This window comes from Rattus rattus, chromosome 6 (assembly GCF_011064425.1).
Source record: "Rattus rattus isolate New Zealand chromosome 6, Rrattus_CSIRO_v1, whole genome shotgun sequence".
NCBI classification, from domain to species: Eukaryota; Metazoa; Chordata; class Mammalia; order Rodentia; family Muridae; genus Rattus; species Rattus rattus.
The window spans coordinates 63,074,050-63,099,833 of record NC_046159.1 but is presented as its reverse complement, the minus strand read 5'-3'; the positions used below and the strand labels follow the sequence as shown (position 1 = coordinate 63,099,833).

The following is a 25,784-nucleotide window of genomic DNA, read 5'->3' as shown; positions in this document are numbered from 1 at the left end:
TGTACTGTGAAGTTAGGAAACTGGTTAACTTTAACAAAACCTGACCTAGGAAGGTAGGAAACCGGTGAGAGAAATTGCTAATGCGTGGTTGGGAAACAGGTAGGTGGGGACCTTTATTTGGTTTTTGTTGTTTGAGAAGGGGCCTCACTATGTACCCCAGGTTGACTTGATCCTCCTTATGTAAGCCAGACTGGTGACAAATTCATGAACTTTCTACTTCAGCCTTCCTAGTGCTTCGACTACAAACATTAATAACCAAGCTTTGCTGGCATTTTTCACAAATCCTTTCCCTCTTTGAATTTTTTTTTTTTCTTTTTTTTCGGAGCTGGGGACCGAACCCAGGGCCTTGCGCTTGCTAGGCAAGTGCTCTACCACTGAGCTAAATCCCCAACCCCTGAATTTTTAATAAAATTTGTAAATGTTTTTCTTTATCTTCTAACTAATGTATACATACTTTAAAAAAAAACCACACAGAGTTGAGTGTGCCAATAAATAAGGGAAAAACCTCTAAAAAATGTGATTCAGGGAGTTGGGGATTTAGCTCAGTGGTAGAGCCCTTGCCTAGCGAGCAAGGCCCCTGGGTTCCGGGTCCCCAGCTCAAAAAAAAAAAAAAAGAAAAAGAAAAAAAATGTGATTCAGGGATGGAGAGATGGCTTCGTAGTTAAGAATGCATACAACTCTTGCCCAGGACCCAAGTTCACTTTCCACCACCCACATCGGGCAGCTCACTGCTGCTTGTAACTCCATCTCTAAAGAAATCTGATAGCTCTGGTCTATGCCGGCACCTGCACTCAAGTGTACATAGGCAGGCACAGACACACACCTGCATACAATTTTTTTAAATTCTCTGAATGGGGCTAGAGAGATGGCTCATCAGGAAAGAGCACTTGCTGCCCTTTCAGAGGACCCTAGTTTGGGTGTCGGTATCCACATAGCTTCTCCCAATCATCGGTGCCTCCAGTTTCAGATCTGAATGCTTCTACCTCCCCAGGTCCTCTGCAAGGGCAGCAAATCTTAACAGCTGAGCCACCCCTCCAGCCCCCTGATTCCCTCAATTCTATTGTTTGTTTATCACTCATTCAGTCAGTCACTCATTTTTGAAACAGGGCTTCTCTGTGTAGCCCTGGCTGTTTATTTGCTTGTTTGTTTGTTTGGCAGGGTTTCTCCATGTAACCTAGTCTGGCTTTGGAGCTCACTTTTTTTTTTTTTTTTTTTTTTTTTTTTTTTTCCTTTTCTTTTTTTCGGAGCTGGGGACCGAACCCAGGGCCTTGCGCTTGCTAGGCAAGCGCTCTCCCACTGAGCTAAATCCCCAACCCTGGAGCTCACTTTTTAAACCAGGCTGGCCTCAAACTCAGATTCGCTTGCCTCTGCCTCTCAAGAACTGAGATTAAAGGTATGTGCCACCACACCCAGCTTCTCGGATTCCTTTCATTTAAGATTTATTTATTTAAAATGTATACAGCATTTGACCTGCATGTAAGCCAGCAGGCCAGAAGAAGGCACTAGATCTCACAGGTAGTTATGAACCACCATGTGGTTGCTGGGATTTGAACTCAGGACCTCTGGAAGAGTAGACAGTGCTATTAACTCTCTCCAGCCCACTTGATTCTATTTTTAAAAGTATGTACTAGTATCTGCTTAGAAAAGATTGAGGAATGTACAATATGCTACTTCCTAATGATTGTCTTTAGAATTTAGAGTGAAGCATATTTTACTATATAGATTTGAACTCACTTTGTAGACCGGTCTGGCCTCAAACTCAGAGATCCACTGGTCTCTGCTTCCCAAGTGCTGGGATTAAAGGTTTGCACCACCACACCTGGCCTTTTTTATTTATATTGTTTAGACAGCATCTTATTCATGCTAGGCTGCCCTTGACCTTGCAGTATAGCTGAAAATGACCTTGAATTCCTGACTCTCCTCAGCGCAGCAACTACAGATATGCACCATCATACCCCTTCCCATGCTGTGCTGAGGAGCGAGCCCAGGGCTTCACGCGTGCTAGACAAGCAGTCATAGCCCATTTGTAATTTTGTTTTTCTTGAAGTTTATTGAGTACACCAGGGACAGTGGGCTGGGTGTAGCAAGAGTAATGCCTGAATTTTGGAAAACTAACTTAGGGAGCCCTTTCTAGAATTGGGGTGTTTAGCTGCATGACTATTCTGCAGGGAAAGTTTTGTTAAGGAAACTGAGACTTTGAGAGACAAAGTGCTTTGGTCAGAAACACACAGGCAGGGATTAGCAGTGTAGGTGTCAGACAGAGGCTTCCTGACTGTAGCCTGGGCTGTTTCCTCTGTATCCTGATGTCCAGCAGGGAGGAAGGAAAATGAAAATTAGCTTTTTTTTTTTTTTTTTTTTTTTGGTTTGTAACTTTGCCTTGTTTAGTGTGGTGGAAATATACAGACGAGGACTATACAAGAGGAATTTTACCTTCTGAAGGAATTCTCAAACCTTGTTTTAAAATTTCATGAAAAAAAATTAAGTTATAATGTTTGGATAGGAATGGCCCCAAAAGACTCATATATTTGAATACTCAGTTACTGGAGTGGAACTTTTTGAAGAAGAACTATGAAGTGTAGCCTTGCTGGAGGAAGTGTGTCACGGTGAGTGGCTTTCGAAGTTTCAAACACCCGCGCTAAGACCAGGCTCTTCCTCTGACTGCAGATGAGAATGTAGAAATCTCAGTTACTTCTCCAGCAGCGTGCCTGCCTGCTTGCCAAGTCGCTTCCAGCCATGATGACAAACTAAGTGGACTGAACCTCTGAGACTGTAAGCGAGCCCAAGCTAAATACTTTCTTTAATAAGGTTTGCCTCGGGGGCATGAGAGGTGGCTCAGAGGTTAAGAGCACTGGCTGTTCTTCCAGAGGTCCTGAGTTCAATTCCCAGCAACCACATGGTGGCTCACAACCATCTGTAATGGGATTTGATGCCCTCTTCTGGTGTGTCTGAAGACAGCTATAGTATATTTATATATATGTATGTATGTATGTATATATATATGTGTGTGTGTGTGTATATATATATATATATATATATATAATCTTTAAAAAAAAGTTGCCTTGGACATGATTTCTCTTCATAACGATAGAACAGTGACTAAGACATAGAAAATAGTTCAAGAACAGTAAAAAGAACTATCTTATCTAGTCTAGCCAGGAGCAGTGGAACAGTGATTGTAGCTCCAGCACTTGGAAGGCATGACAAGAAGATCACCGAATCCAGCCTGGGATTTATTGAGACACTGTCTTAAAAAAAAAAACAGGCTAGGGATTTGGATAGTTGGCTCAATGGTTTAAAAGCAATGAATTGCTCTTTCAGAGAATCAGAGTTGGAATCCCAGCACCCACATGGAGGCTCACAGTCATCTGTAGTTCTAGGGGATCTGATACTCTATTTGGACATTTTCAAATGATGATCTATTTTTAAAAACATTTTATTAGCTTTGGGGGAATTTTACACAATGTATTTTGATCATGATCACCCTTAAATTCTAAATTCTCCCCTTAATTTTTCCTACTTCCTTATATCCCCCTCAACATTGTGTGCCCTCTTTTTTTAAAAAGATGTATTGTATATTATGTAGTGTTCTGCCTGCATATATACCTGCGGGCCAGAAGAGGGCGCCAGACCTCATTACAGATGGTTGTGAGCCACCAGGTGGTTGCTGGGAATTGAACTTAGGACCTCTGGAGCAGTCAGCAGTGCCCTCAACCTCTGAGCCTTCCCTTCAGCCCTTCTTTTCCTTTTTTTTTTTTTTTTTTTTTTTTTTAAATGCATATAACCCATCCACTTCAATTTTCACTTTTTATCAACTTCTAGAAGCAGGGCTATCCACCAGAAGAGTGGCAAACCTACTAGAGCCTTAAAGAAAATGGATTCTCTCCCTCAGAAGCCATCAACCCCTCAGTTACGGTTGGAGGTTCTCGAGCCCCTCCCACGCCACACCAGAGTGTGCATTGGCTTGATCTCGTCCAGGCAACTACAACTCTCATGAGTTCGTGAATGCAGACAGCGGTGGATACGTTCACGCCAGTCCTCCATGACATTTGTCTCTTACGTCCTTTTGCACCTGTTCTGTGATGGTCCTCGAGCCGTGAGGAGGAGCTGGTATAGATGAAGATGATATGTATTTATTACTGCATTTACGTCATGCATTAGTTAGCGTACTGCTGTAAAGAAGAACCCAGAGTAGAGGATGACTTTGAACTCCTGATCCACAGTCTCTACTTCCAAAGTGCTGGAATTGCTAGTGTATGTCAACATGTATGGTTTGTATTTATTTCCACATATATTTACTTACATCAGTTTAGATTCTCGGTTCGAGCAATGGGTTTTCAATTTTATTATAAGGGCTGGAAGGATGGCTCAGTGGTCAAGAGTACTTCCAGAGGACGTGGGTTCAATTCCCAGCACTTACATGGCACATACCTCACAACTGTCTGTAACTCCAGGTCTAGGGAGTCCACCACCCTCACACAGACATACATGCAGGCAGAACACCAGTGTACATAAAATTAAAAATAAAGAAATTATAATAAATAATATCTTTTTATTACAAGACAGGTGTGCTGGCACAGGTCCTTAAGTCCGAGACTCTTGAAGTAGAGGCACTAGGGTCCTGGTCTACATAGTAAGTTACAGGACTACATCTAGGGACCCTGTCTCAAAACGAAAACAACAAAAAATTATTTATTTTTTATTTTGGGGTGGAGATGTGCCATGGTGCATGGGATGGATAGTTTTTTTGTCAAATCTACATAAGCTAGAAAAGAGGGAGCCTCGGTTGAGAATATGTCACCATAAGACCCGGCCGTAAGGCATTTCCTTAATCAGTGATGGATGCGGGAGGGCCAGCTCATTTTGGGCGGTGCCAGCCCTGGGCTGGCGGCCCTGGGTTCTGTAAGAAAGCGGGCTGAGCAAGCCATGAGGAACAAGCAAGTAAACATCATCCTCTCTCCTCGGCTTCTGCATCAGCTCCAGCTGCAGGTTCTGGCCTGTGTGAGTTCCAGTCCTGACTTCCTTCAGTGATAAACAGCAATGTGGCAGAGTAAGCAGGAACACATGGCTGACACCTGCCAAGGCCACATGGAAGCCATGCCAAGGAACTGCCTGATGAGGCTTTGCTGCCACCGGCACCACCCTCCCTCCTCAGGGGCTGCACTTGCAGTGGATTTATCTTGAACTCTGACTGGGGCTTGTCTGTACTCCAAGATTCAAAGTCCAGTTAGGAGCACTCCAGTTTCTCCTGGTCTAGGAAGACTTACATGGGGTGGACAGAGCAGACAAATGTTTTCAGCTGCCTTAAAGGAGCTGCAGCTCCTGCTACCAGCACGCACTTGCAAAAATAGGAAGGCGATCGGAGTCCTGTGTGACTCACAGCCCCTTCTCCAAATAATGGGAAACACTTGAAAAGAGAGGTGTGCACTAAACCAGTGGTATGCTGGTAAATGTTTAATAAAAGCTACCCAGCGTGTGGGGTGCGGGTGGGGGTGGGTAGGGGGATCAGCTCTAATCTGGAAGGTCCACCTATTCTGTTATGTAAATACTCTCACGGAGGCCCCTCCAAACCGGAAGGTCACTAAACACACAACTGGGATCAGAGAAGCAAATCTCATACCAGAATGCAACATTTCTTTCTTTCTTTTTTTTTTTTCCAGATCTGAGGACTGAACCCAGGGCCTTGCACTTGCTAGGCAAGCCTCTACCACTGAGCTAAATCCCCAACCCCAGAATGTAACATTTCTACAGATGCCAGAGAACTAATCTTAGTGAAAATGACCAGAAAGTACTGAGCGTTCGGCATTTATCATCTCTGCTTTAATTTTGAAAATAAAATTTAAAACACACATATTTCTTTTATCTTCAATTGTTTACGTGTGGTATGTGGGTATGTGCACCTGCAGGCCAGTGCCGGGAAGTCAGAAGCACAGGATCCTCTGGAGCTGGCGTTGTAGGTGGTGGTGATGCTGCTGCTGAAGGCACTGAGAACTGAACTCAGGTCCTGTGGAAGAACAGCAAGTGCTCCTAACTTAGGCGCCATTTGTCCAGCCCTCCTCGCAGCATTTTTCCTCTTAGCTGGCCTTTCTTTTAGGTGGCACACGCCTTTAACCTCAGCACTCTGGAGGCAGAGGCAAGTGGATCTCTGAGTTCGAGGCCAGGCTGGTCTGCAGAGGGAGGAGTTCCTGGACCCCTTTGTTTCCTTTGTAGCCAGGGCTTCACAGAGAAACCTTGTCTCTCAGGGGACACAAAAGTTACTTTTACATTTTTTCCTCTGTGTGTGTGTGTGTGTGTGTGTGTGTGTGCGTGTGTGTGTGTGCGCGTGTGTGTGTCAAGGGGAGAGAGAGAGAGAGAGAGAGAGAGAGAGAGAGAGAGAGAGAGAGAGAGAGAACAGACCATAGAGTGTTTGTGGAAGTCAGAGAACAACTTGTAGGGTTGATCTCTCATTCCATTGTTCCATCACGTGATCCCCCTTGGGATCAAACTCAGGTCCTCAAGCACTTTTCCAGCTGAGACATCTTACTGGCTTAAATACTGTGTCAAATAAAATTTTAATTTAAAAACCAATGCACCAATATCCTGACCTTATATTTTCCCCCCTTGTTGAGTCACATGGGCTGGCTTCACTGGTCCAAGGAACAACTCCAGCCCCAGGAGCAGCTCCTCCATCAGTTTTGCACAAAAAAGCCACCGAGCTGCAACTTCTAAGACTTTACTATTTGCCTGTGTCATTCCTTTCCATAGGCCTTCACAGTAAGGCATACACGATCTCAGAATCTGAGCTCAACTTTCTCTCTCAGAGTCTGTTTCTTTAGGTCTTGCCTGGGTCTTAGAGGTGTTCTCGAACCCTACTCGAAGCCCTTGTGTCCTGCCTTATACAGATGCTGAGAGCAGGCGCTCAGATTCAGAGCGTGTTACACATTCCAGGTCAAATTTCATCTGGAAAAATGAGTTCTGTGCTTAAAAACAAACACACTGAACATGAGCTGTTTTGTTCATTTGCTTTTTTTGAGTCAGGGTCTCACTATGTGGATCTGGAATTTACTATGTAACTCACAGAGATTCTCCTGCCTCTGTCTTCCTGGGATCAAAGGCGTGGACCACTACGTCCAGCTGGAGGCGAGCCCCTGTAGTTGTTTGTGGTACTGGTGATTACATTTAGGGTTTTGCACCTGCCACTGATTCCATCCATAACCCAATTGAATTTTATCTTGATCATTTTTGTAAAAGATTGTGTGTGTGTGTGCGTGTGTGTGTGTATGTACAAGAATGTACAGCCTCTCTACCCCTGCCACTTGCCATTTCTTCACATGGCGTTAGTGCCTGAAACATCCCTTGAGGAACTTCTCCCTCTGTTCCCCCTTCCAGCTCACTGGGTTCTAGTTGCTCTCTAGGAGGGCACAAGGCACTCAGGTGTGACCAGCACACATGATTCTCTTGGCCAAAGTGGTTGGTTCAGGTCTAGTCAATCCTCTGGCTGGCCTCATCGATTTTTTCCCCTTTTTTTGGGGGGGGGCACTTGAATTGAATGATCTCAAATCCCAGACATGTTCAGAAGCCTCACTCAGTTCTTCTTCTTCTTCTTCTTCTTCTTCTTCTTCTTCTTCTTCTTCTTCTTCTTCTTCTTCTTCTTCTTCTTCTTCTTCTTCTTCTTCTTCTTCTTCTTTTCTTCTCCTCCTCCTCCTCCTCCTCCTCCTCCTCCTCCCCCCCTCCTCTTCCTCCTCCTCCTCCTTCTAGTTAAATTTAAGTCTGGGAAGATGCAGTCCCATGATTTTTAGCAGCAATCTTACATTGTTGAAGGTAAGAGCAGACTGAAGGGAAGTAGAGAGAGAGAGAGAGAGGAGAGGGAGAGAGAGAGAGAGAGAGAGAGAGAGAGAGAGAGAGAGAGAGAGAGAGAGACTGGATACCTGGTAAAGTGATCCCCAAATGATTTATCAGGTGTATAAGCCAATGCCCTCCCTCCCAAAGTCACTTTGCAGAAGGGATTTTAAGTCCACTCTCTAAAAGACTGTTTATTGAGTCATTTGCTGTAGCACAGCGCTTCTGAGTTCTGAGTTGGCCACCCTGAGCTGGCTCCTGCACATCTGCTCTGTAGTAGCCCCACCCTGCTTCAAACTCTCCCTAGCCAGTGCTGAAGCCTCCAGGAGAGTCAGTGTGGGTAGTCAGCCAGTGAGCCAGTCTCAGTGAGCTCTGTTGGAGAGAGGAGGCAGCCATGTGAGTGAGGAACCCGGATTCTGCTACCCAGCAGCAGCCAGTCCTTACATAACATGCCGAAGACACTTAAGCTCAGGGTCCAGTGGGCCCAAATGTTCCTCAGTCTTCGTAGCTCTGCTTATAGGGCACTTTCCCTCTGCTGGCCTCTTGTTCGTTCCCATACACTATTTTCATAGCAACCAAGACTGTAATATCCTTACCGAATAGACTAGAAAATTCAGTGGTTAGACCAGAGTTCTGTGGTCCCATAGGGCACTAAGTGGAATTTCAAGATCCTCCAAAGCCCTCTTTATGAATGGAGGCCATTGTGAATGGACAGGTAGCCACGCAAGGGAGTCTAAATGGGAGAGAGAAACCTTCAACTGTAGAAGTTGTAGTTTAAGAGGTGAGACTTGGGCGGTCCCAACTCAAGCGAGAACCAGAAAGTGCAGTGTGACTATCGGTGTTTTCCGAGCTCCAGGACTCCGGTTTGACAGGTTGGGGGTTGCTGCAGTGGAGGGGATTTGGGGACCCGCCCTCAAATGCAGGTGAGCTAATCCAGCCGAAAGGGCGGGAGCTCTCGGGCCCTGCTGGAGTACTTTAGGGTGCCGCTGGCAATGAAACTGTCGACCCAAATTGGCTTGGCGCCCGAGTACGGGCCCGGACTTTAGCGGGGGTGGAAGAGGAGGGTGCCGCGCCCTGCCCAGCCCAGGTGTCGTCTCCGGGGGCGGGGTTTGGGAACCAGGCAGCTGGGGAGATTCCCGGCTGCACTGGTAGGAGGGCGGCCGTCGAGGGACCGGAGCCCAAGCCCGCGAGAGACTGATCCCAGGAGCGCAGGGAGCGCACTGAGCAAGGGGGCTGCAAGCATGTTCTCGCGAAACCATCGGAGCCGGGTCACAGTGGCCAGGGGCTCCGCCCTGGAGATGGAGTTCAAACGCGGCCGCTTTCGACTTAGTGTCCTCAGCGACCTGCCGGAGGTGAGAGGCCGCGTCCCTGCCTTCCCCTCCCAGCCCTTGGCAGGTAGCCCTGGCCACCCTGCCTCCTGGGCGCGCCGTGATCTGGGTTTATTCTAGCCCAAGCTGTTCACTCGGAGATCCAGGTGTGGACAGGGTGCGGGTCCATCTGACCTGTGCAAGCCATGCACTGCCTGGTTGAGGTAATTGGCCTCAACGTGAGGGGCTCTAGGTTCCCGAACTGTGCCTGAATCCAAGTCCCTCCAGTATCCTGGGCCAAGGACATTGGGCAGTCAGGCATCCTCCAATACTTGAAATTTTGTTTTGATTTCTCGCCGCCAGTAGCATCCCACACTGAGCGGACCCCCTAGGCCAGCCTCCCGTTGTCTCCACAGTTCTGTAACTTGTCTGAAGCCCTCCCATTGCCCTGTTACTCCTGAAGGGCAACAAGTCTCTTCCTCCTTCTCTCTCTCTCTCTCTCTCTCTCTCTCTCTCTCTCTCTCTCTCTCTCTCTCAACAACTCTGGAGTGTTTTCCCACACCCAACTTTCAGCCTCTAGCCTGAGAGTCACCACCACCCCCCCCCCCACCACCACCCCCACCACCACCACCACCACCACCACCCAGGGTATCCCTGTCAGCACTTTCAAAGCCCTATGCTTCAGTCCCTAAACTGGAGACACTGGAGGCACATGGCTGAACCAGCAGTGAGAGGGGCTTAGCCACCCCAAAGAGACTTATGTCCCCAAGGTCAGCCTCCCACACGCTCAAGGAGGTCCCAGTGTGAAGTCTTTATCCCTTACTAGCCTGGGAAGGGTTAAGCGTGGTGGTTCTTCCAGCAGCGCGCTGCCCCCACCACCTCCCGCCTGGGATTCCAGGCCTGGCTTTTGCCCTTTCCCTCTAGGCTGCCCAGAACAAAGGCTCTTTTCACACCCGTGTCCCGCTGTCCCAGGCTTTCTCTGAGTCAGAAGCGAGTGGAGAGCTTTTGTCCTCCTCCCGCCCCAGCAACTTAGACCCAAGGAACCCGCGCGTAGCCAGCGTCGGAGAAACGGGGGGCGAGGTTGGGGACCTGGAGGAGGGCCTGTGCTCCTAAGCCTTGCTAGGATATGCCAGGCCTTGGGGGCCATAGCTGAGGAGTCGGGGCGGAGCCGCAGGGCCAAGCCTGCCGCCCGGTTGAGTGTGACTCCACGGTCCCGGGGTAGGGGGTGGGGTGGGGGACAACCCTGCAGCTGGCTGGGACCCGGGGCTGGTTTCCTGTCTGGAAGGGAAGGGGCCCGCAGAGGGGATCAGGGCCAGCAGCAGCCAGGCACACCCCTGACTTTCTCCCTCTCTTTCTCCTCCCTTCTGCTGGAAAAGCGAGGTAATTGTGAACCCAGGGTGGGGCGTGCTGAATAGGGGCCGGCATTGGAAGGGGTGACCCTGAGGGCTGGGCTGCATTACAGACTCACCCCTTTGTCCCACTCCCTGGGCTCAAGTCTCCTCAAGTCCTCACTTCTGTCGCTAACTTTGTCAAACTAAGCCAGAACTCCCTCGATCGGTTCTGATCTCCCGACAAGCCTCAGGATTCCGTAGAATCAGCAGGAGGCGTCCCTTCCCTTCCCCCTTCCAGCTGTGCCTGCCCCTCACAGCCTTCGGAGCACGCACATTCTGTCTGCCAGGCCAGGGATGTGGGCGGGAGCGGGGGAGGGGCCAAAATAGGAATGAAAGGGCCTTTTTCTTCCACAGCTGGGAGAACAGCTGCCACCAACGCAAGGCTGGACACTCTGTGCCCAGAGCCCCCTCTGCAGCTGGCCTCTCCTCCCAGGAACCCCTGTTCATTCTTACCTCACTTTCTTTCCTCCTCTGCCTGGCTCCTACCAAGGTCTTGGAACAGCACTAGGAGAGAAAATTTTGTCAAAGAAGCCAGAGTGGTCTAACAGGACTGCAGAGGGACAGGGACAGATTCTGCATTCTGTCCCAGAGCTGGACACCTCTCTCAAGCCCAGGGAGCAGTGGGAGGAGAAACTGTGGGACAGCGTGGTGCCTACCTGGCCTCTCTCTGGGCAGCAAGGGAAGGGGCTCTAGGGGACACAGAGATGCAGGACAGATTGCGAATCCTGGAGGACCTCAATATGCTCTACATCCGGCAGATGGCACTCAGCCTGGAGGTAATGCCCCGACCCCTGGACCACATTCTTCCTGTGCTGTCTCAGCCTTAATAGGGCTAATGGGGGAGGGGAGCAGGGCCGGTTAGGGCCCGCCCATAGCCGTGATAGGCGGGAGTGCAGGTGGTTCTGTATATAATATGTTGAGTACGTTTGGGGACCCAGGCCCACTTCTGCTGACCAGAATGAACAGTATGAAGGGCTACAATGTGGCTCCGTTGGTAGAGTGCCTGTTTGGCATGAACAAAGTTCTGGGTTTGACTATCAGCAGCACGGACACTGCATGAACTGGGTACAGGGGCACATGCATGTAATTCTAGCACTTGGAAAGTAGAAGCAAGAGTGAGTTCCAGGCCAGTCTGGGCTAAACAACAACAAAACCACATGTTGACAGTAGGGTCTTTGCTGTTATGAATAGGTGTGGGTATTTGTTCTGGGGATATGGTTCACTTTTGAGACAGAATGAGGAGATTTCAGTAGGAAGGAGGTTTGTAGAAGGTTCATTCTGAAGAGAAGTGAAAGGGGATGGTGTGCCACCATGCAAATGTGAGGTCAGAGGTCAACTTCCAAGAGAGGCTGGGACACTACTTGTATTTATTCTCTTTAATTTCCCTTCCCTCCTTTCTCTCCCTTTTTCTAATTGTCCTTAGATAGGATCTCAGTTTGTAGTCCACCTGGCTACTGAAGTCACTATGTGATCTAGGCTGCTGTGGCCCTCATGGCAATCCTCCTGCCTTAGCCTTCTGAGTGCTGGGATTACACATCAGGGCTGTAATGCCTCACCTGTTCATTTATTCTTTTTTGGTTTTCCTGTTGCTTTAATTATATGTGTGTGCATGTGTATGGATTCCATAGTGTGTGTGTGTGTGTGTGTGTGTGTGTGTGTGTGTGTGTGTGTGTGTATCAGAGGGTAACTTTTGGCATTTTCAGGATTTGTTTCTTCCTTCCACCATGTGGGCTCTGGGATTGAACCCAGGTCCTTGGGATTGATGTCAATCCCCCTTTACCTGCTGATCCATCTCGCTGGCCCATTGCTTTTTCATATGTTTTTTCTCCTAAGACAGGCTCTCTGAATTCACTGTATAGTAGAGGATGACCTTGAACTTCTGATCTCCCTCCCACCACCTCCCGAGAGCAGGGAATTGCAAGCACACATTTTAGACTAAACAACCGCCATACCGTGTCATGGCGGCCATACCTGTGTCATTCTGTGTGCTGAGCTCTTTACTAGGACATGGGAATCCATCTGGAGAGGGCAGGAAACATCCTTTCTTATGAGGGAACAGATGGTAACTGTGTGAGTGGGACCACTCAAGGAAAATATTATAGAGATGGGGTGCAATAGCAATCAGGCAGATGGCAATGTTAGATGGTCTGGAAAGGGCTGAGGTTCTGAAACTTTCAAGAAGGCTTTCCAGAAAGATGGCCTAGCCAGGGTAAAGAGTCTTTGCTAAGGGGGAGGGGGTATATTTGTGTCGGGCTGGGGAGAGGCCGGTGGGGCTAGAATTTGTTGTTGGAATGGAGATGGTGGACAGAGGTAGATCATGCTGGGGAGGAAAGGCTGTATGACTTAGATTGTACCCTGGGTGGGATTTCGCTGCACAGAAAGGTTTTGCTATCCCAGGCTGGCCTCAGACTCTATGTAGCCAAGGATGACTTTGAACTTCTGATCTTCCTGTCTCTAACTCCTGAGTGCTGGGACTCCAGGAGGGTGTCACCTACCAAGCTGGTGCTGAGGACCCGATCCGATCCTTGAACTTCTTTCATACCAGGCAACCACATGGCATCCCCAGTGCTATCTCAAGCTTGCAGTCTTTAAGATGGTGTCCACTATGTAGCCATGGTTGACCTGGAAACGGCTCTGTGGCCCAGGCTAGCTTTTTTTTTTTTTTTTTTCAGAGCTGGGGACCAAACCCAGGGCCTTGCGCTTGCTAGGCAAGCGCTCTACCACTGAGCTAAATCCCCAACCCTGAGCTAGCTTTTAACTCACAGTGACCCATCTGCCTCTGTCTCCTTAGCACTGGAATTAAAGGTGCATGTCACCAGACCGCCTTCCATCTTCAGTTTTAAGATGGGGATTGTTGTGAAGGGTCAGCTTGGTGGTGGTTAGGGCTGGGGAAGAGAGAGGAAGAGTCAGGAAGTTTTCCCGGTGGATGGGTGGATGGTCACGTATTACCATAGGGGGATGAATCCAGAGTGTAGATTACAGAGTTCATGGAAAGCAGGAGAGATTCCGAGTAATGGTGAGAGATGTGACAGGGCTGGCTGATGGAGTGGGGTGTGTGGCCCTTCGCTGAATGGAGGAAGTGACTGCATGGACTTTAATGGGGCAGGAGGCCGCAGAGGCAGGGGTGCAGAGTGTATCAGGAAGGGTAACTTACTGCACACGTGCCGCCTGCCCAGCTCCTGCCCCATCTCCGGATCAATGGAGAGTGTTAGCCAGTTACAGCCTAACCCAGTTATAGCTGTAGGATCCTTCCTAGCACAGCCTTGGTGAGCCTTTCTTTTTTTTTTTTTTTTTTCTCGGAGCTGGGGACCAAACCCAGGGCCTTGCGCTTCCTAGGTAAGCGCTCTACCACTGAGCTAAATCCCCAGCCCCTTGGTGAGCCTTTCAAGTGTACCTTTCACACGGTGTCAGCAGGAAGAAGGAGGCCATCCGAGTCTGGCTTCAGAGGCACCAGGAAGATACACTTCAGTTTGCTTGTCTGTTTTGTAGAAAGGAGCCAAGCGGACTCCTTAGGGTTCCTGACATTGCTTGATTCTCCTGTGCTGGTGCACAGAAGAGGACCTTTACTGGGTGAGGCACATGTCTATATTCCCAGCACCCAGGAGGCTGAAGACGGAGCATTGTGAGCTTAAGGGTTCTCGGAGACTATACCAAATGCAAAAAAACAAAACAAACAAAACAAAACAAAACAAAACAAAAAAACCTAAAAATACTCAACACCTCCTTCCTGTCCATCTGGCCTTCATTTCTCCTGCTACTCCCTGTATAATTTGTATTATAATTACTTTTAGTTAATTAAGGCAGTGGGGATCCAGTTTTTCAGTTTCTCTAGCCACATCTGAAGGCACATGCTGCTTCCATCAACAGAGTTGGCTAGGGTATGTCAATGTTTAAATTCTGCATCCTGCGCACCCCTCCCCCAGCACACACTGTCATTTTTCTCCACGGGAGGCCTGCCTGACATCTGGAACAGAAGAATGAGTTGTTTTTTTACTTTGATTAACTCTCCTTGCACCACAGGCTGAGAATTCTGCACAACCTCCTCCTCCCTGGTTCATCTTGTCCTCAAAAAGACAGACCCGTTGATAGTTCAGGAGGTGACAGGAGAGTTAGCTCTGGAGGTAAATCCAGAAAGGCTTTTTGGAGGAGGCATCCTAACTGCACACACAGGAGGATGAGGGTGAAAGCTTATTTTTATTAAAAATATGAATGCAGTGGTGATGGTTGTGGTGCTGATTGTGGGAATGATGGTCATGAGGGTGATGATGACAGTGGTGGCAGTGGTGGGGTTGGTGGCAGTGGCTGTGGTGATGATGTATGGCACAAAGCAAGTGTGGAGGTCAGAAGACAGTTTGGGGGAATTGATTCCCACGGTGGGATTCAGGATTGAACTCAGGCTCTCCAGCTTGGCAGCAGTTTTACCCACGGAGACATCTTGTTATGTTGTAATAGCTTCTCACGTAGCTCAGGCTGTGTAACTGAGGATGACATTGAACTTCTCATCCTCCTGTCTCAGGTGCTAGTGTTATGTCAGGTGAACGGGGTGCTCAATGGGGTGCTCAGGATGGAGCTGACTGACCTACGTCCCTAGAGCAAAGCTTCAAATGTGCCCTGGCTGTGTCTTACCAAATCCTCACATAATGTTGTGAAGAAAGCAAACTACTCCCAGGCTGCGGCCGAAGCTCCAGAGACAAAATGCTGCCTCTCACTTGTCAAGTCCCTAGACCAGGATTTGAACTTAGCTGTGGGAATTCTGAAGGGAACAGAAGGTGATGGGAAGCAGAGCAGGAAGTCAGGGGCAGTGTGGGGGAGGACTGGGTCATTATGGGCGACTGTGATTCATTCTCTGTCATCCCTGGAGATCTGACCCAGGTCTGAGGATGCTCACATTGGGATCTTTCCCATCCTGTGGGAATGGCATTTGGGGAGGTTGTGCGGGTGGAGAGGAAGACAGGGCCTATTCCTGTGCTAATGGGTGTGGAGAGGGATGCAAAGCCCAAGAACCTAGTAAGGTGGGAGCCCTTTCTCCAGCACATTCTTGGGGACTGGCCGGCCTAGAGAGGATTAGGAAGCACATAGGGAAGGCGGCTAGTTCCTCCCAAGTCCAGTTCTGCTGGTCCATGCTGGATCCAGCAACCTCACTTCTTACCACATCCTGCTCCTGATAAGGGTCACCTTGGAGAGAGAAGGCCGCTCGGGAGAGGCCTCTGTGGCGGCCCAGGCGCTCCCTGCAGCCGCGTCCCTGGCCCGCTGGGTCCCGGTGGTAAAGACGCAGGCATCGCAGCGCCTGCAGGGACCGCCCGCGCCTGGAGCCCTCAGCGCCTCTCGCGGCAATTGGGAGCTGATGTCACCGGCGCCCCCGGGCGCCGCGGACCCAGGCAGTGAGGTAGCGCCGACGCTCGGAATCCTTCAATTCCCACATGGTCCTCGGGTCACGCTGGCTCCCCGGGTTTCTGCGACCTGGGACCCCGGGCTAGCTGCAAGCGCAATGGACAGGGCTAGGGAAGAAGCGGTGAGTGCTTGGCCCCCAACGGGGCTAGCTAACCAGGAGCAAGCATGGGCTCCCATCCTTGATCTCATTCATTTGGGACTAGTGATAGGAGTTGGGGCGGAGTAGGTAAGCACCTGGCCTAGCAATGACAGGACCCTGGTGGGTACAAAGAGTGGCGGGAGTAGAAAGTAGTTTAGGAGGGTATTGGGGGAAAGGGCCTGGAGTGATTTGTGATAAAATCTGGCCTAGCACAACACAAAAAAGATAGGATAGGAAGAGTTAGCATGCAGGTTGGACCAGGTTTTGGTGAGAAGTAATTCAAGCTGTTTGTACAGTTGGTGGACACCAGAGACAGAGCAGAAGAGAGCCAGTGTGACAGAGGACAGGTTTGTGCAGTCACTGGCGCTCTTCTCTTCCAACTGCGTGCCCCCACTTGCCTGGCTTCCTGCACCAATGTTTTGCACCTCTGCTTTGGAGCCTCCTCCCTGTCACCTCAGCCGAAGCCAGCAGAGCCCGTTTCCTGTTTTTATGCCATGACGAGGCGCTTATGGAGCAGCCATTCATCTATGCGTGTTCATCTCCCAGCTGGGGCTTCAATATGGAGCCTCGCTCAGTCAGCCCCGTCCAGAGCTCAATGGTGAACTGGCCTGTCAAATCAGCCTCCTAATAAAGCCTGTGGCCCTGCCACAGGCTGAATACTCTGCACCAAGCATGGCGCTTGAATCTCAGGGGAAGTCCTTCCACACTAGGATACCACTATTTTCACCCTATTTTGTGTGTCTGTGGTGCGTGTGTGTGCTATGACTGTGTGTAGCCCAGAGGTTCACTTCATGTATGGAGAGACTGCTTTCCTCTAGCAGTCTCCACTTTTTTGTTTATTGAGAGTGGGGGAGGAGGTGTTTCTGTCTCTCAGAGTTAGGATTATAGACATGTGTCACCATACCCAGATTGTCCTTTAATATATATTTGTGTGTGTGTGTGTGTGTGTGTGTGTGTGTGTGCGCGCGTGCGCGCGCGCGCCTCTGGCTTGCACAGTTGGCACTTTACCTACTGACTGAGTCATCTCATACTCTTCATCCCCATTTTACAAGTTGGGAAACCGAGGCTCGTGGAAGTGGAGTGAAATGCCCCCCTGCACTTAGGAGCTGCCATGGGGGTGGGGAGAGGTGCTTCCTGGAGGAGTTTGGAGACTTAGGCTGGCCTGTTTGGAAGAGACTCTTGTGGGTGGTGCTGGGGTGAAAGTCTGATCTAGTATGACCTCGGAAACAGTCCTTGGAAGAAGGAACTGTAAGCAAGTTGGATATGTAGCCCAGGCTAGCTTGGAACTCGTGGCAATTCCCCTGCCTCTGCTTTTTGAGTACTGGGATTATGGGCATGCATCACCATACTTGGCTTGGCTTCCTAGAGCTTTTTATGCTTTTTTTTTTTTTTTTTTTTTTTTTACTGTTTTGAGACAAGGTTTCATATAGCCTCGAACTCACTATGTTGCTGGGAGTGACCTTGAACATCCTGATTCTCCTGCCTCCACTACGTCTGGTTTATGCATTGCTGGAGAATCACACCCAGAGCCTCATGCACTACCAGCCCTCAGCCCAATCAATGCTAATTAAGCCCCAGGATGAGTCTTTCCAAGTGACTCCCCTGTATCCTCTCTCAGAGCTGCTCCCCTGCCCTTCCGTGTCTGTCCAGCCCCTCAAACCTGGACCAACTACTTTCTCTTACCTCTGACCTCCTCTCCCATGCTCAGGGAGCTAGAGGTGGTGGGTGTGCTGTTTGAGGTGTGTGGAGGGTTCTGTGCTTCGTGGGTGGTATACACCTTGACTGAGCCCACATTCCTGACCTCTGTGACCACAATCACACAAATGTGTAGATATACATACGCACATGCAAATATATGGTATATATAATATACATACACGTGCATATATATATACATACATATATATATATATATATCAACTGGTGTGTATATTGTTTGTTTTTGAGAGAGTCCCATGTATCTTAGGCTGGCCTCTAATTTCCATGTAGCTGAGGATGGCCTTAAACTCCTGATCCTCCTGCCTCTACCTCCCAAGTGCTGGATTACAGATGTGCAGCACCGTGCCTAACTTGATGTATGTTTTGTTTTCTATTCTTGTGCTATATTTTCTGGAGAGTCATATCTATACACGTCTATCTCAGTCTTCTGCACTATTTCAGCACAGATAGACTCATTTAACTGCTGTCTTATTGACAGGCTTCTAGTTTGGGTGTTTAAACAATGCCTGGGGCTGGAGAGATGACTCAGTGAAAAGAAACAATTACTGCTCTTCCAGGGAATCCGTGTTCGGTTCCCGGCACTGAGGCGAGATGGTTTGTAGCTCCAACCCCAGGGCATCTGATCCCTTCGTCTAGCCTCTGTGGGCACTGCTCTCACATGTGACACACATACCACACAGTGCTAAGTGAAGGTGTTTGTGCATATGGCTCGGCAGTTGTGTGTGTGATTGTATCTGTAGGCTAAACACTTGAGTATTGGATAGTTAGGTCAAAGGATATATGAATTCGTATCTCTTTTAGATTTCTCCAAGTTGTGATGGGAGAGACAAACAGAATTTATACTCTTCACCATCAAATACACGGAATATCTTATTTTGCAAAGCTTTTCTGGCTGTCTTGGGCAACTGTGGCTGAGACAACAGGCTTGCTTTTCATTTTGCTGAAACATTAGTGTTCTGTGTTGTGCCCCGTCACGCCACCCCCCCCCCAGCTTGGGACCGGGTTGGGGGTGGGGGGAGATGCCTGAGCATGTCCCCTGACTGCCATTTCCTCTGTTCTCTCCCATGATTCTGGTTAGGACACAGAGTTGCAGAGGAAACTAGATCATGAGATCCGGATGAGGGAAGGGGCCTGCAAGCTGTTGGCGGCCTGCTCCCAGCGAGAGCAGGCTCTGGAAGCCACCAAGAGCCTGCTGGTGTGCAATAGCAGGATTCTCAGCTACATGGGCGAGCTGCAGCGGCGCAAGGAGGCCCAGGTGCTGGGAAAGACAGGCCGGCGGTGAGCATGGGTGGCGAGGTGTCTGAGTGAGGGAGGCTTTATTTGTGGTAAAAAATGATAAAAAGCATGTGTGTCTGTGTGGAGAGTTTGCAGCTCAGACCAAGCTGAAGGGGACCTCCTCACAAACTCCTGTCCTGGCCATGAAAGACACCTTGGTGTTTTACTGTGGTGGTGGGTCATCTAGAGTGATTGGGACTGGACTTGGGAAAGCCAGTATATGTAATGGAAGATGGCAGTCTGAACCACAAGTAATGCAGAACTGCTAATTTTGCTAGGCCGGCCCTTGATCTCCTATGTCTGGCTGGTTGATTTCTGGAAAACTAATTTTCTCAGGGCTAGTTCACCAAATGGCCAATTTGTTGAATGGCCAATTTACCACAAATTGATAAGTTTATTGTACCTGGGGTTCACCATTATAGGCAGGAGTTGGGAAAGTGCATAATTAAAAAAAATCACTTAAAGGCTTCCCATTTATAGAGATTAGATGGTGCATTCCAAAAGAGCTCAGCGTCGGTGTGTGACCCATGCTGCCCTGCACCCTGCCAGTCTGACAGGTCACCAGTGAGACCACTGGAGCCAAGTAAAAATGTTAGAGAGAAAATACTTGGGAAGCTGACCACTCTGAAGACTGGCCAGTCGTGGTGAATGAGTCATCATTTACCTGCTGCTTGCCTCTTCGAGGCTGTAGGAAAAAAGAGGGTCCCAGACCCTCAGTGGCATGGCAGAGCAGAGGGAGAGGTTGCCAGGGCCTCACCAGGAAGCCTGAAAACTCATTCACAGGCGAAAACTCATTCCACTGCTGCTCCATTTAGCAAGAGGCCAAGCAGACGGGAGGCAGCTCTCTCAGGGAGACATGGGCACACAGGCCACACAGCCCTCTCAGTGGTGATGTGAAGCCCATCTACGTCCGCGGCAACAAAACCCAACGCTATGCATGCTAGGTTGTGTAGTCTATCAAAGAGAGGATGAAAGCTGGGCGTGGTGGCCTATGCCTGTAATCCCAGCATGTGGGAGGCTGAGGCGAGAGGATTGCTGTGTTTGAGGCCAGTCTGAGATGCACAGTGAGTCCCTGGGTGGGAACAAGTGACCTGCCAACATCTCCAAGCCCACAGTTTAATGGTGGCAGTGAGGACTTGGAATCTCTGGTGATGCCTGACCCTCAAAGCCCACATGTCCTTGGCAGGGGTCTGGATGGTCAGGAACAATGTTGGGAGGGGGAGGAGCCCAAGCTTGTGTGATATGCCTGTGTGTTAACATTGTTCACAAGCTTCTAAGACTAGGAACTCCTGAGCTTTGTCAATAGCTCTCCTCTGGTCGTTGGCCCTGACGTGCCAGCCATGCTAGGGATCAGGGGGCTCTTAGAGCCTTGGGAGTCAGAACAAGGGGAGGAGTACGTGGAGACCAGGCCAGGACTCTGTGATCTACCCACAGACCTTCCGACAGTGCGCAGCCCCCCGAGCGCTCTCCTTGCCGAGGCCGGGTCTGCATCTCTGGTAAGCACACAGCTGCCCTAGCTGCTGGCATCACTCATCCCACCACACCCTACCCCACCACACCCCACCCCTCCTGCCTGCTTCTAACCCCTCTTCCTTCCCCTCTGCTCTTTAGACCTCCGGATCCCACTCATGTGGAAGGACACGGAGTATTTCAAGAACAAAGGCGGTGAGCGGCACAAACTGGGACAAATCTAAGAAGTGTTCCCCGAGGTGGAGGCCCGTGTGGGAAATCTTAAGATCTTTTTCTTTTCCTTCTTTTTTTCTTCTCTCTCTCTCTTTACTCTCAGATCTGCACCGCTGGGCTGTGTTTCTGCTGCTGCAGCTTGGGGAACAGATTCAGGACACTGAGATGGTCCTGGTGGACAGGACCCTCACAGACATCTCCTTTCAGAACAACGCGATTTTGTGAGTGCCTCCCCTGGCTCCCTTCTTTTCCAGCCCCCCCCACCAGGGGAGGGGTTTGTTCTGGGGCAGGGGTGAAGGTGGAGAGGGAGAGGCCGATGGCCCATGGGCTTCCCTGTGGAGTTGTCCAGTACTTATGCCCTTCTTCACCCCACGTTTTCCTGAGCTTTCTACTGACTACTGTCCCCCCATCCCATCCCACACTGCAGTGCTGAGGCAGGGCCTGACTTTGAACTGCGGCTGGAGCTGTATGGGGCCTGTGTGGAAGAGGAGGGAGCCCTAGCTGGTGCCCCCAAGAGGCTTGCCACCAAACTCAGTAGCTCCCTGGGCCGGTCCTCAGGGAAGCGTGTCAGAGCATCACTGGACAGTGCTGGAGGCTCCGGGAACAGTCCCATCCTGCTCCCTACCCCAGCTGTGGGGTAAGACCCTCTACCACCCGCTGCCTTCCTTCAACTCCCCACTGGTGACCACTTCACACTATGAGCAGGCATTCTGGCTAACCCTAGAGTTAGGCCTAAGTTAGTCTACAAGCCTGACAGTGGGGAGGCAGGGAGAGCCAGGTTTTGGGGTCTTACCTGTTTAGCAGCCAGAAAAACATCCTATAGGACGTTTATAGGGGATGTAGCTCAGTTGGTAAAGTGCTTGTCTAGCATACATGAAGCCTTGGGTGGGGTGGTGCACACCTGTTATTCCATCCCTTGGGAGGTGGAGGCAGGAGGATCATATGATCAAAGACATCCACGGCTGCATGGTGAGGTTATGGCCAGCCTGGTGTACATAAAACACTGTCTCAGACCACCAAAAACAGGGGTGGGGAAAAGGGCTCAATGGATAAAGTACTGTGCAAACATGGGGACTGGAATTCTGATCCCACAGACCCCAATCCCAGGGCTCACTCGGGAGAAGAGACAGGTGACCTCTAGGGTAAGCTGGCTAGCTAGACTAGTTGAGTCATCAAGCTCTGGGTAAGCTGGCTAGCTAGACTAGTTGAATCATCAAGCTCTGGGTAAGCTGGCTAGCTAGACTAGTTGAGTCATCAAGCTCTGGGTAAGCTGGCTAGCTAGACTAGTTGAGTCATCAAGCTCTGGGTAAGCTGGCTAGCTAGACTAGTTGAGTCATCAAGCTCTGAGAAAGCTGGCTAGCTAGACTAGTTGAGTCATCAAGCTCTGGGTAAGCTGGCTAGCTAGACTAGTTGAGTCATCAAGCTCTGGGTAAGCTGGCTAGCTAGACTAGTTGAGTCACCAAGCTCTGGGTAAGCTGGCTAGCTAGACTAGTTGTCACCAAGCTCTGAGTAAGCTGGCTAGCTAGACTAGTTGAGTCACCAAGCTCTGGGTAAGCTGGCTAGCTAGACTAGTTGAGTCACCAAGCTCTGAGAAAGCTGGCTAGCTAGACTAGTTGAGTCACCAAGCTCTGAGAAAGCTGGCTAGCTAGACTAGTTGAGTCACCAAGCTCTGGGTAAGCTGGCTAGCTAGACTAGTTGAGTCATCAAGCTCTGGGTAAGCTGGCTAGCTAGACTAGTTGAGTCATCAAGCTCTGAGTTAGTGAGCCCCTGCCTTCATCAGTAATGTAGAGAGCAATTAAAGAGGACAACAATGTTATTCTGGCCTCCACATATATATGCACGTGTGCCACCCATGTATAGTCATGCCAAAACCAGACATGGATGTATAGACAGCTGTGCTCTGAGTTGGGACATGCTCTGTGGCAGAGCCTACAGTCAGTCACCTAGAGCCTAGAGGAAGCTGCCTCATCTATTGACTGAAGAACGCCTACCCCCATGGAGCCGGCAGAATTTCATCGGGATATTGTAGACGGTAATGTATAAGGTCTAGATGCCTGACAGGAAGTCAGGAAACAGGAGGCAAGCTAGTTTCCATGGTAGCCCAGCAATGGCACAGCCTGAGCCAGCCTTGCAGTGCCTTCCTGCCACACACGCCACCCCACTGATGTCCCTTCTCCCTCCAGAGGTCCTCGATACCACCTCTTGGCCCACACCACTCTCACTCTAGCGGCAGTGCAAGATGGATTCCGTACACATGACCTCACTCTCACCAGTCATGGTATGAACACGTGTGTGTGTGTTCGTGTCTGTCTGTCTGTCCAGGACACTGGCACCGATAGGAGGGGTCGTAGGGTAGTCCCCTTCTCATGTCCAATCCTCACCCGGTACTTTCTCCTCCCCAGAGGAGAACCCTGCCTGGCTGCCCCTTTATGGTAGCGTGTGTTGCCGCCTGGTGGCTCAGCCTCTCTGCATGACTCAGCCTACTGCAAGTGGTACCCTCAGGGTGCAGGTGAGGGGTCCTAATGGCATGGAAATAGATGGACAATCTAAAAATCTGGACCTGGGGGGACAAAGTGGGATGGGAAGACAGCAGGGTGAGTATTGGGGGTGTGGGGTCAGTGGGGACTGGGAGGAAGGTGCCCGGGTGGCGAGGCGCGACTCCCCAGAAAACACCAAGTTGTTTATGCAGCAAGCCGGGGAGCTCCAGAGTGGGACACTTGTGCACGGAGTCCTGAAAGGCACAAACCTCTTCTGCTACTGGAGATCTGAGGATGCAGATTCTGGGCAGGAGCCGCTGTTCACTATCCTCATCAACAAGGTGACCACACCCTTGGAAGTGAGGCTACCTGGTGCCTGGCCCAGTCACCTCTTTCTCAAGGCTCTGGAGGGTTGGGCCCAGTCCTCAGAGACAAGAAAGGTGGACTCTGTTCCTCAGATCACTAAGCTCCAGCACAGGACAGGGCCTGGGGACCTCCTCCCCACATCTTCCTACCCCAAATAACACTAAGAAAGTCATCCTGTTCACTCAGCATCCCCAGCCCCTTCCGAACCCCAGAGGCCTTTGTGTTGGGTCAGGCAGTTTCTCCTCCAGTGCTTTGGGCAAGTGCCCTACCACAGCACCGCACCTCAGACCCCTGCCTGTGTTTTGGATGTACTGAGCAGGCAGCTTGAACCTGGACCTGGGTTTCTTGCCCACCTCTGGACCTCCCCTTTCCCCCTTCCTGTCTCTGCCTGCTCCTCCTTACTTGTCTCAGCACAGGCCCTTTATCCCCACCACTCTGTCTGCCCCACCGCCATACTAGAGATAGCAGGAGGAAAATGAAGGGCCTACAGAAGTCCCACAGGTACTTCTAGGCAGGGCTGATGGGTAGAGGTGAAGGCAGCCCCTTGCTTTCCCCCTGCAGGAGACTAGGGTCCGGGCAGGGGAGTTGGAGCAGGCCCCGGAGTGGCCTTTCACTCTCAGTATCAGCAACCGGTACGGAGATGATGAGGTGACAAACACGCTCCAGGTGCAGAGCAGGGACGCCCTGCAGAGCTGGATGGAGGCGCTGTGGCAGCTGTTCCTTGACATGAGTAAGAAAGAGCCGGGCAGGACTTCTGGGAGTGCTGTGGGAGGGCAGGCAATGCAACGGGAAGCAGGCAGCTCCTGCATGGGTCTGGTCCTCTCCTCTCTTCTCCTCCTACTCTCCCCTCCTCGCAGGCCAGTGGAAACACTGTTGTGATGAAGTTATGAAGATCGAAACTCCTGCTCCCCGGAAACCACCCCAAGCACTGGCCAAGCAGGGGTCCTTATACCACGAGATGGGTGAGTGAGAGGAGGGTCGGAGGGAGGCTGATGGAAAGTAGGGTGGGGACCTCACGGGATCCTGGGTAATAGAACCAGAGAGAAAGCACACCATGGGGGCCAGGGCCCACTCAGCCCTACTGTATTCCCCCTTCCTCTCCAATTCTTAAAACCATTTCCACCCAAGTTCAGAACAAACCCCAAAGAGCCGGAGTCATTTTCTGCCATCTATCCTAATCCTTCCTTTCTGTTTCCCTCCATGCATGTGGACTCCTGTCTCCTCTTCTGACCTCACTTGCCCGGCACTGCTTTCTCTCCTTTCTTCTTGGTTTCTTTACCCACTTCTGCTACCTCCCCCCCCATATCGTCGCAGTCTTATCAGAGCCCGTGGCCTCAGGAGGTCCCTGTGAGGGGCTGCTCCTGCAGAATAATGCCATCTCGGCTGAGATCCGGGCCTTGCTTTCTTCCTATTACAGTGACAGGTGACAGGCAGGGCTGAGCAGGCAGGGCTTGAGCTCTGACTAGCCCCCCTTCCCCCCCTCCCTGCTGCCACAGCCATTGAGCCACTAGACGACATCGCAGCAGTGACAGACATCCTGGCCCAGCGGGAGGGCACAAGGCTGGAGCCGCCCCCACCCTGGCTAGCAATGTTTACCGACCAGCCTGCCTTGCGTAGCTCCTGCTCGCCTGCCTCAGTCCCAACCTGGACGCAACCCCTGCCCTGGGGAAGACCCCGCACCTTTTCCCTGGATGCTGCCCCTGCAGACCACTCCCTTGGGCCTTCTCGCTCGGTTGCACCCCTTCCCCCACAGCGATCCCCACAATCCAGAGGTTTCTACAGCAAAAGTCAGCTCAGCACATGGCTCCAGTCCCCAGTGTGAGAGGCACCAGCAAGAGCATGGCCAAGAGAGAAAATGACCCAAGGACAACTGGGCTCTAGGGCCAGCTGGCCAGCTTGGGCTCCTCTTCCTCCACTGGACAAGGACGGAAGGCTGGGGAGGGGTGACACAAACCCTTCTTAAGTTGTGGTTACGATGGTACTGAGGGGACCATTTCCGGAGCTGGCTAGGACCCCCACCCCCACCCCAAGCGCTTCCTGGGAGAAAACTGGAACAACTCTGCCCTACCTCCCTACACTAACCAGCCTCCAGGGCTGCACTGGAGAGCGGAGAGGAAAGCACCTCCCTTGTGACCCCTACATCAACCATTAAAAGTTATTTAACAGCTCGAAGCCTTCACTTGGTCTTTGAGGACATGGTCTCTGAGGACCAGTGGCTTCT

At 50.6% G+C, this 25,784-nt stretch overlaps 1 protein-coding gene and 1 long non-coding RNA gene across 7 annotated transcripts; one reads left to right on the top strand and one right to left on the bottom strand.

The window, feature by feature from the left end:
• Nucleotides 1-7,720: 7,720 nt before the first annotated feature.
• LOC116903622 lies at nucleotides 7,721-10,798 on the bottom strand. The gene is made up of 3 exons (XR_004388288.1): nucleotides 10,591-10,798; nucleotides 8,412-8,548; nucleotides 7,721-7,808 (listed from the first exon to the last, which is right to left on the bottom strand). It is a non-coding gene; the product is annotated as an uncharacterized LOC116903622 (long non-coding RNA).
• Rtkn (rhotekin) lies at nucleotides 8,916-25,735 on the top strand. 6 transcript variants are annotated; one of them, XM_032906276.1, is made up of 13 exons: nucleotides 10,075-10,502; nucleotides 11,004-11,289; nucleotides 18,841-19,040; nucleotides 20,472-20,533; nucleotides 20,649-20,702; nucleotides 20,824-20,941; nucleotides 21,148-21,357; nucleotides 22,904-22,998; nucleotides 23,123-23,229; nucleotides 23,410-23,538; nucleotides 24,125-24,293; nucleotides 24,421-24,525; nucleotides 25,060-25,735. In XM_032906276.1, exons 2-13 carry the CDS (start codon nucleotides 11,218-11,220, stop codon nucleotides 25,383-25,385), a joined length of 1,647 nt encoding a protein of 548 aa, XP_032762167.1. In that variant the 5' UTR covers nucleotides 10,075-10,502; nucleotides 11,004-11,217; the 3' UTR covers nucleotides 25,386-25,735. The 6 variants fall into 6 exon arrangements, with proteins under 6 accessions (XP_032762165.1, XP_032762167.1, XP_032762166.1 ...); XM_032906274.1 differs by lacking the exons at nucleotides 10,075-10,502; nucleotides 11,004-11,289 and adding an exon at nucleotides 8,916-9,167; XM_032906275.1 differs by lacking the exon at nucleotides 10,075-10,502 and having other exon boundaries at nucleotides 10,845-11,289.
• Nucleotides 25,736-25,784: the final 49 nt, after the last annotated feature.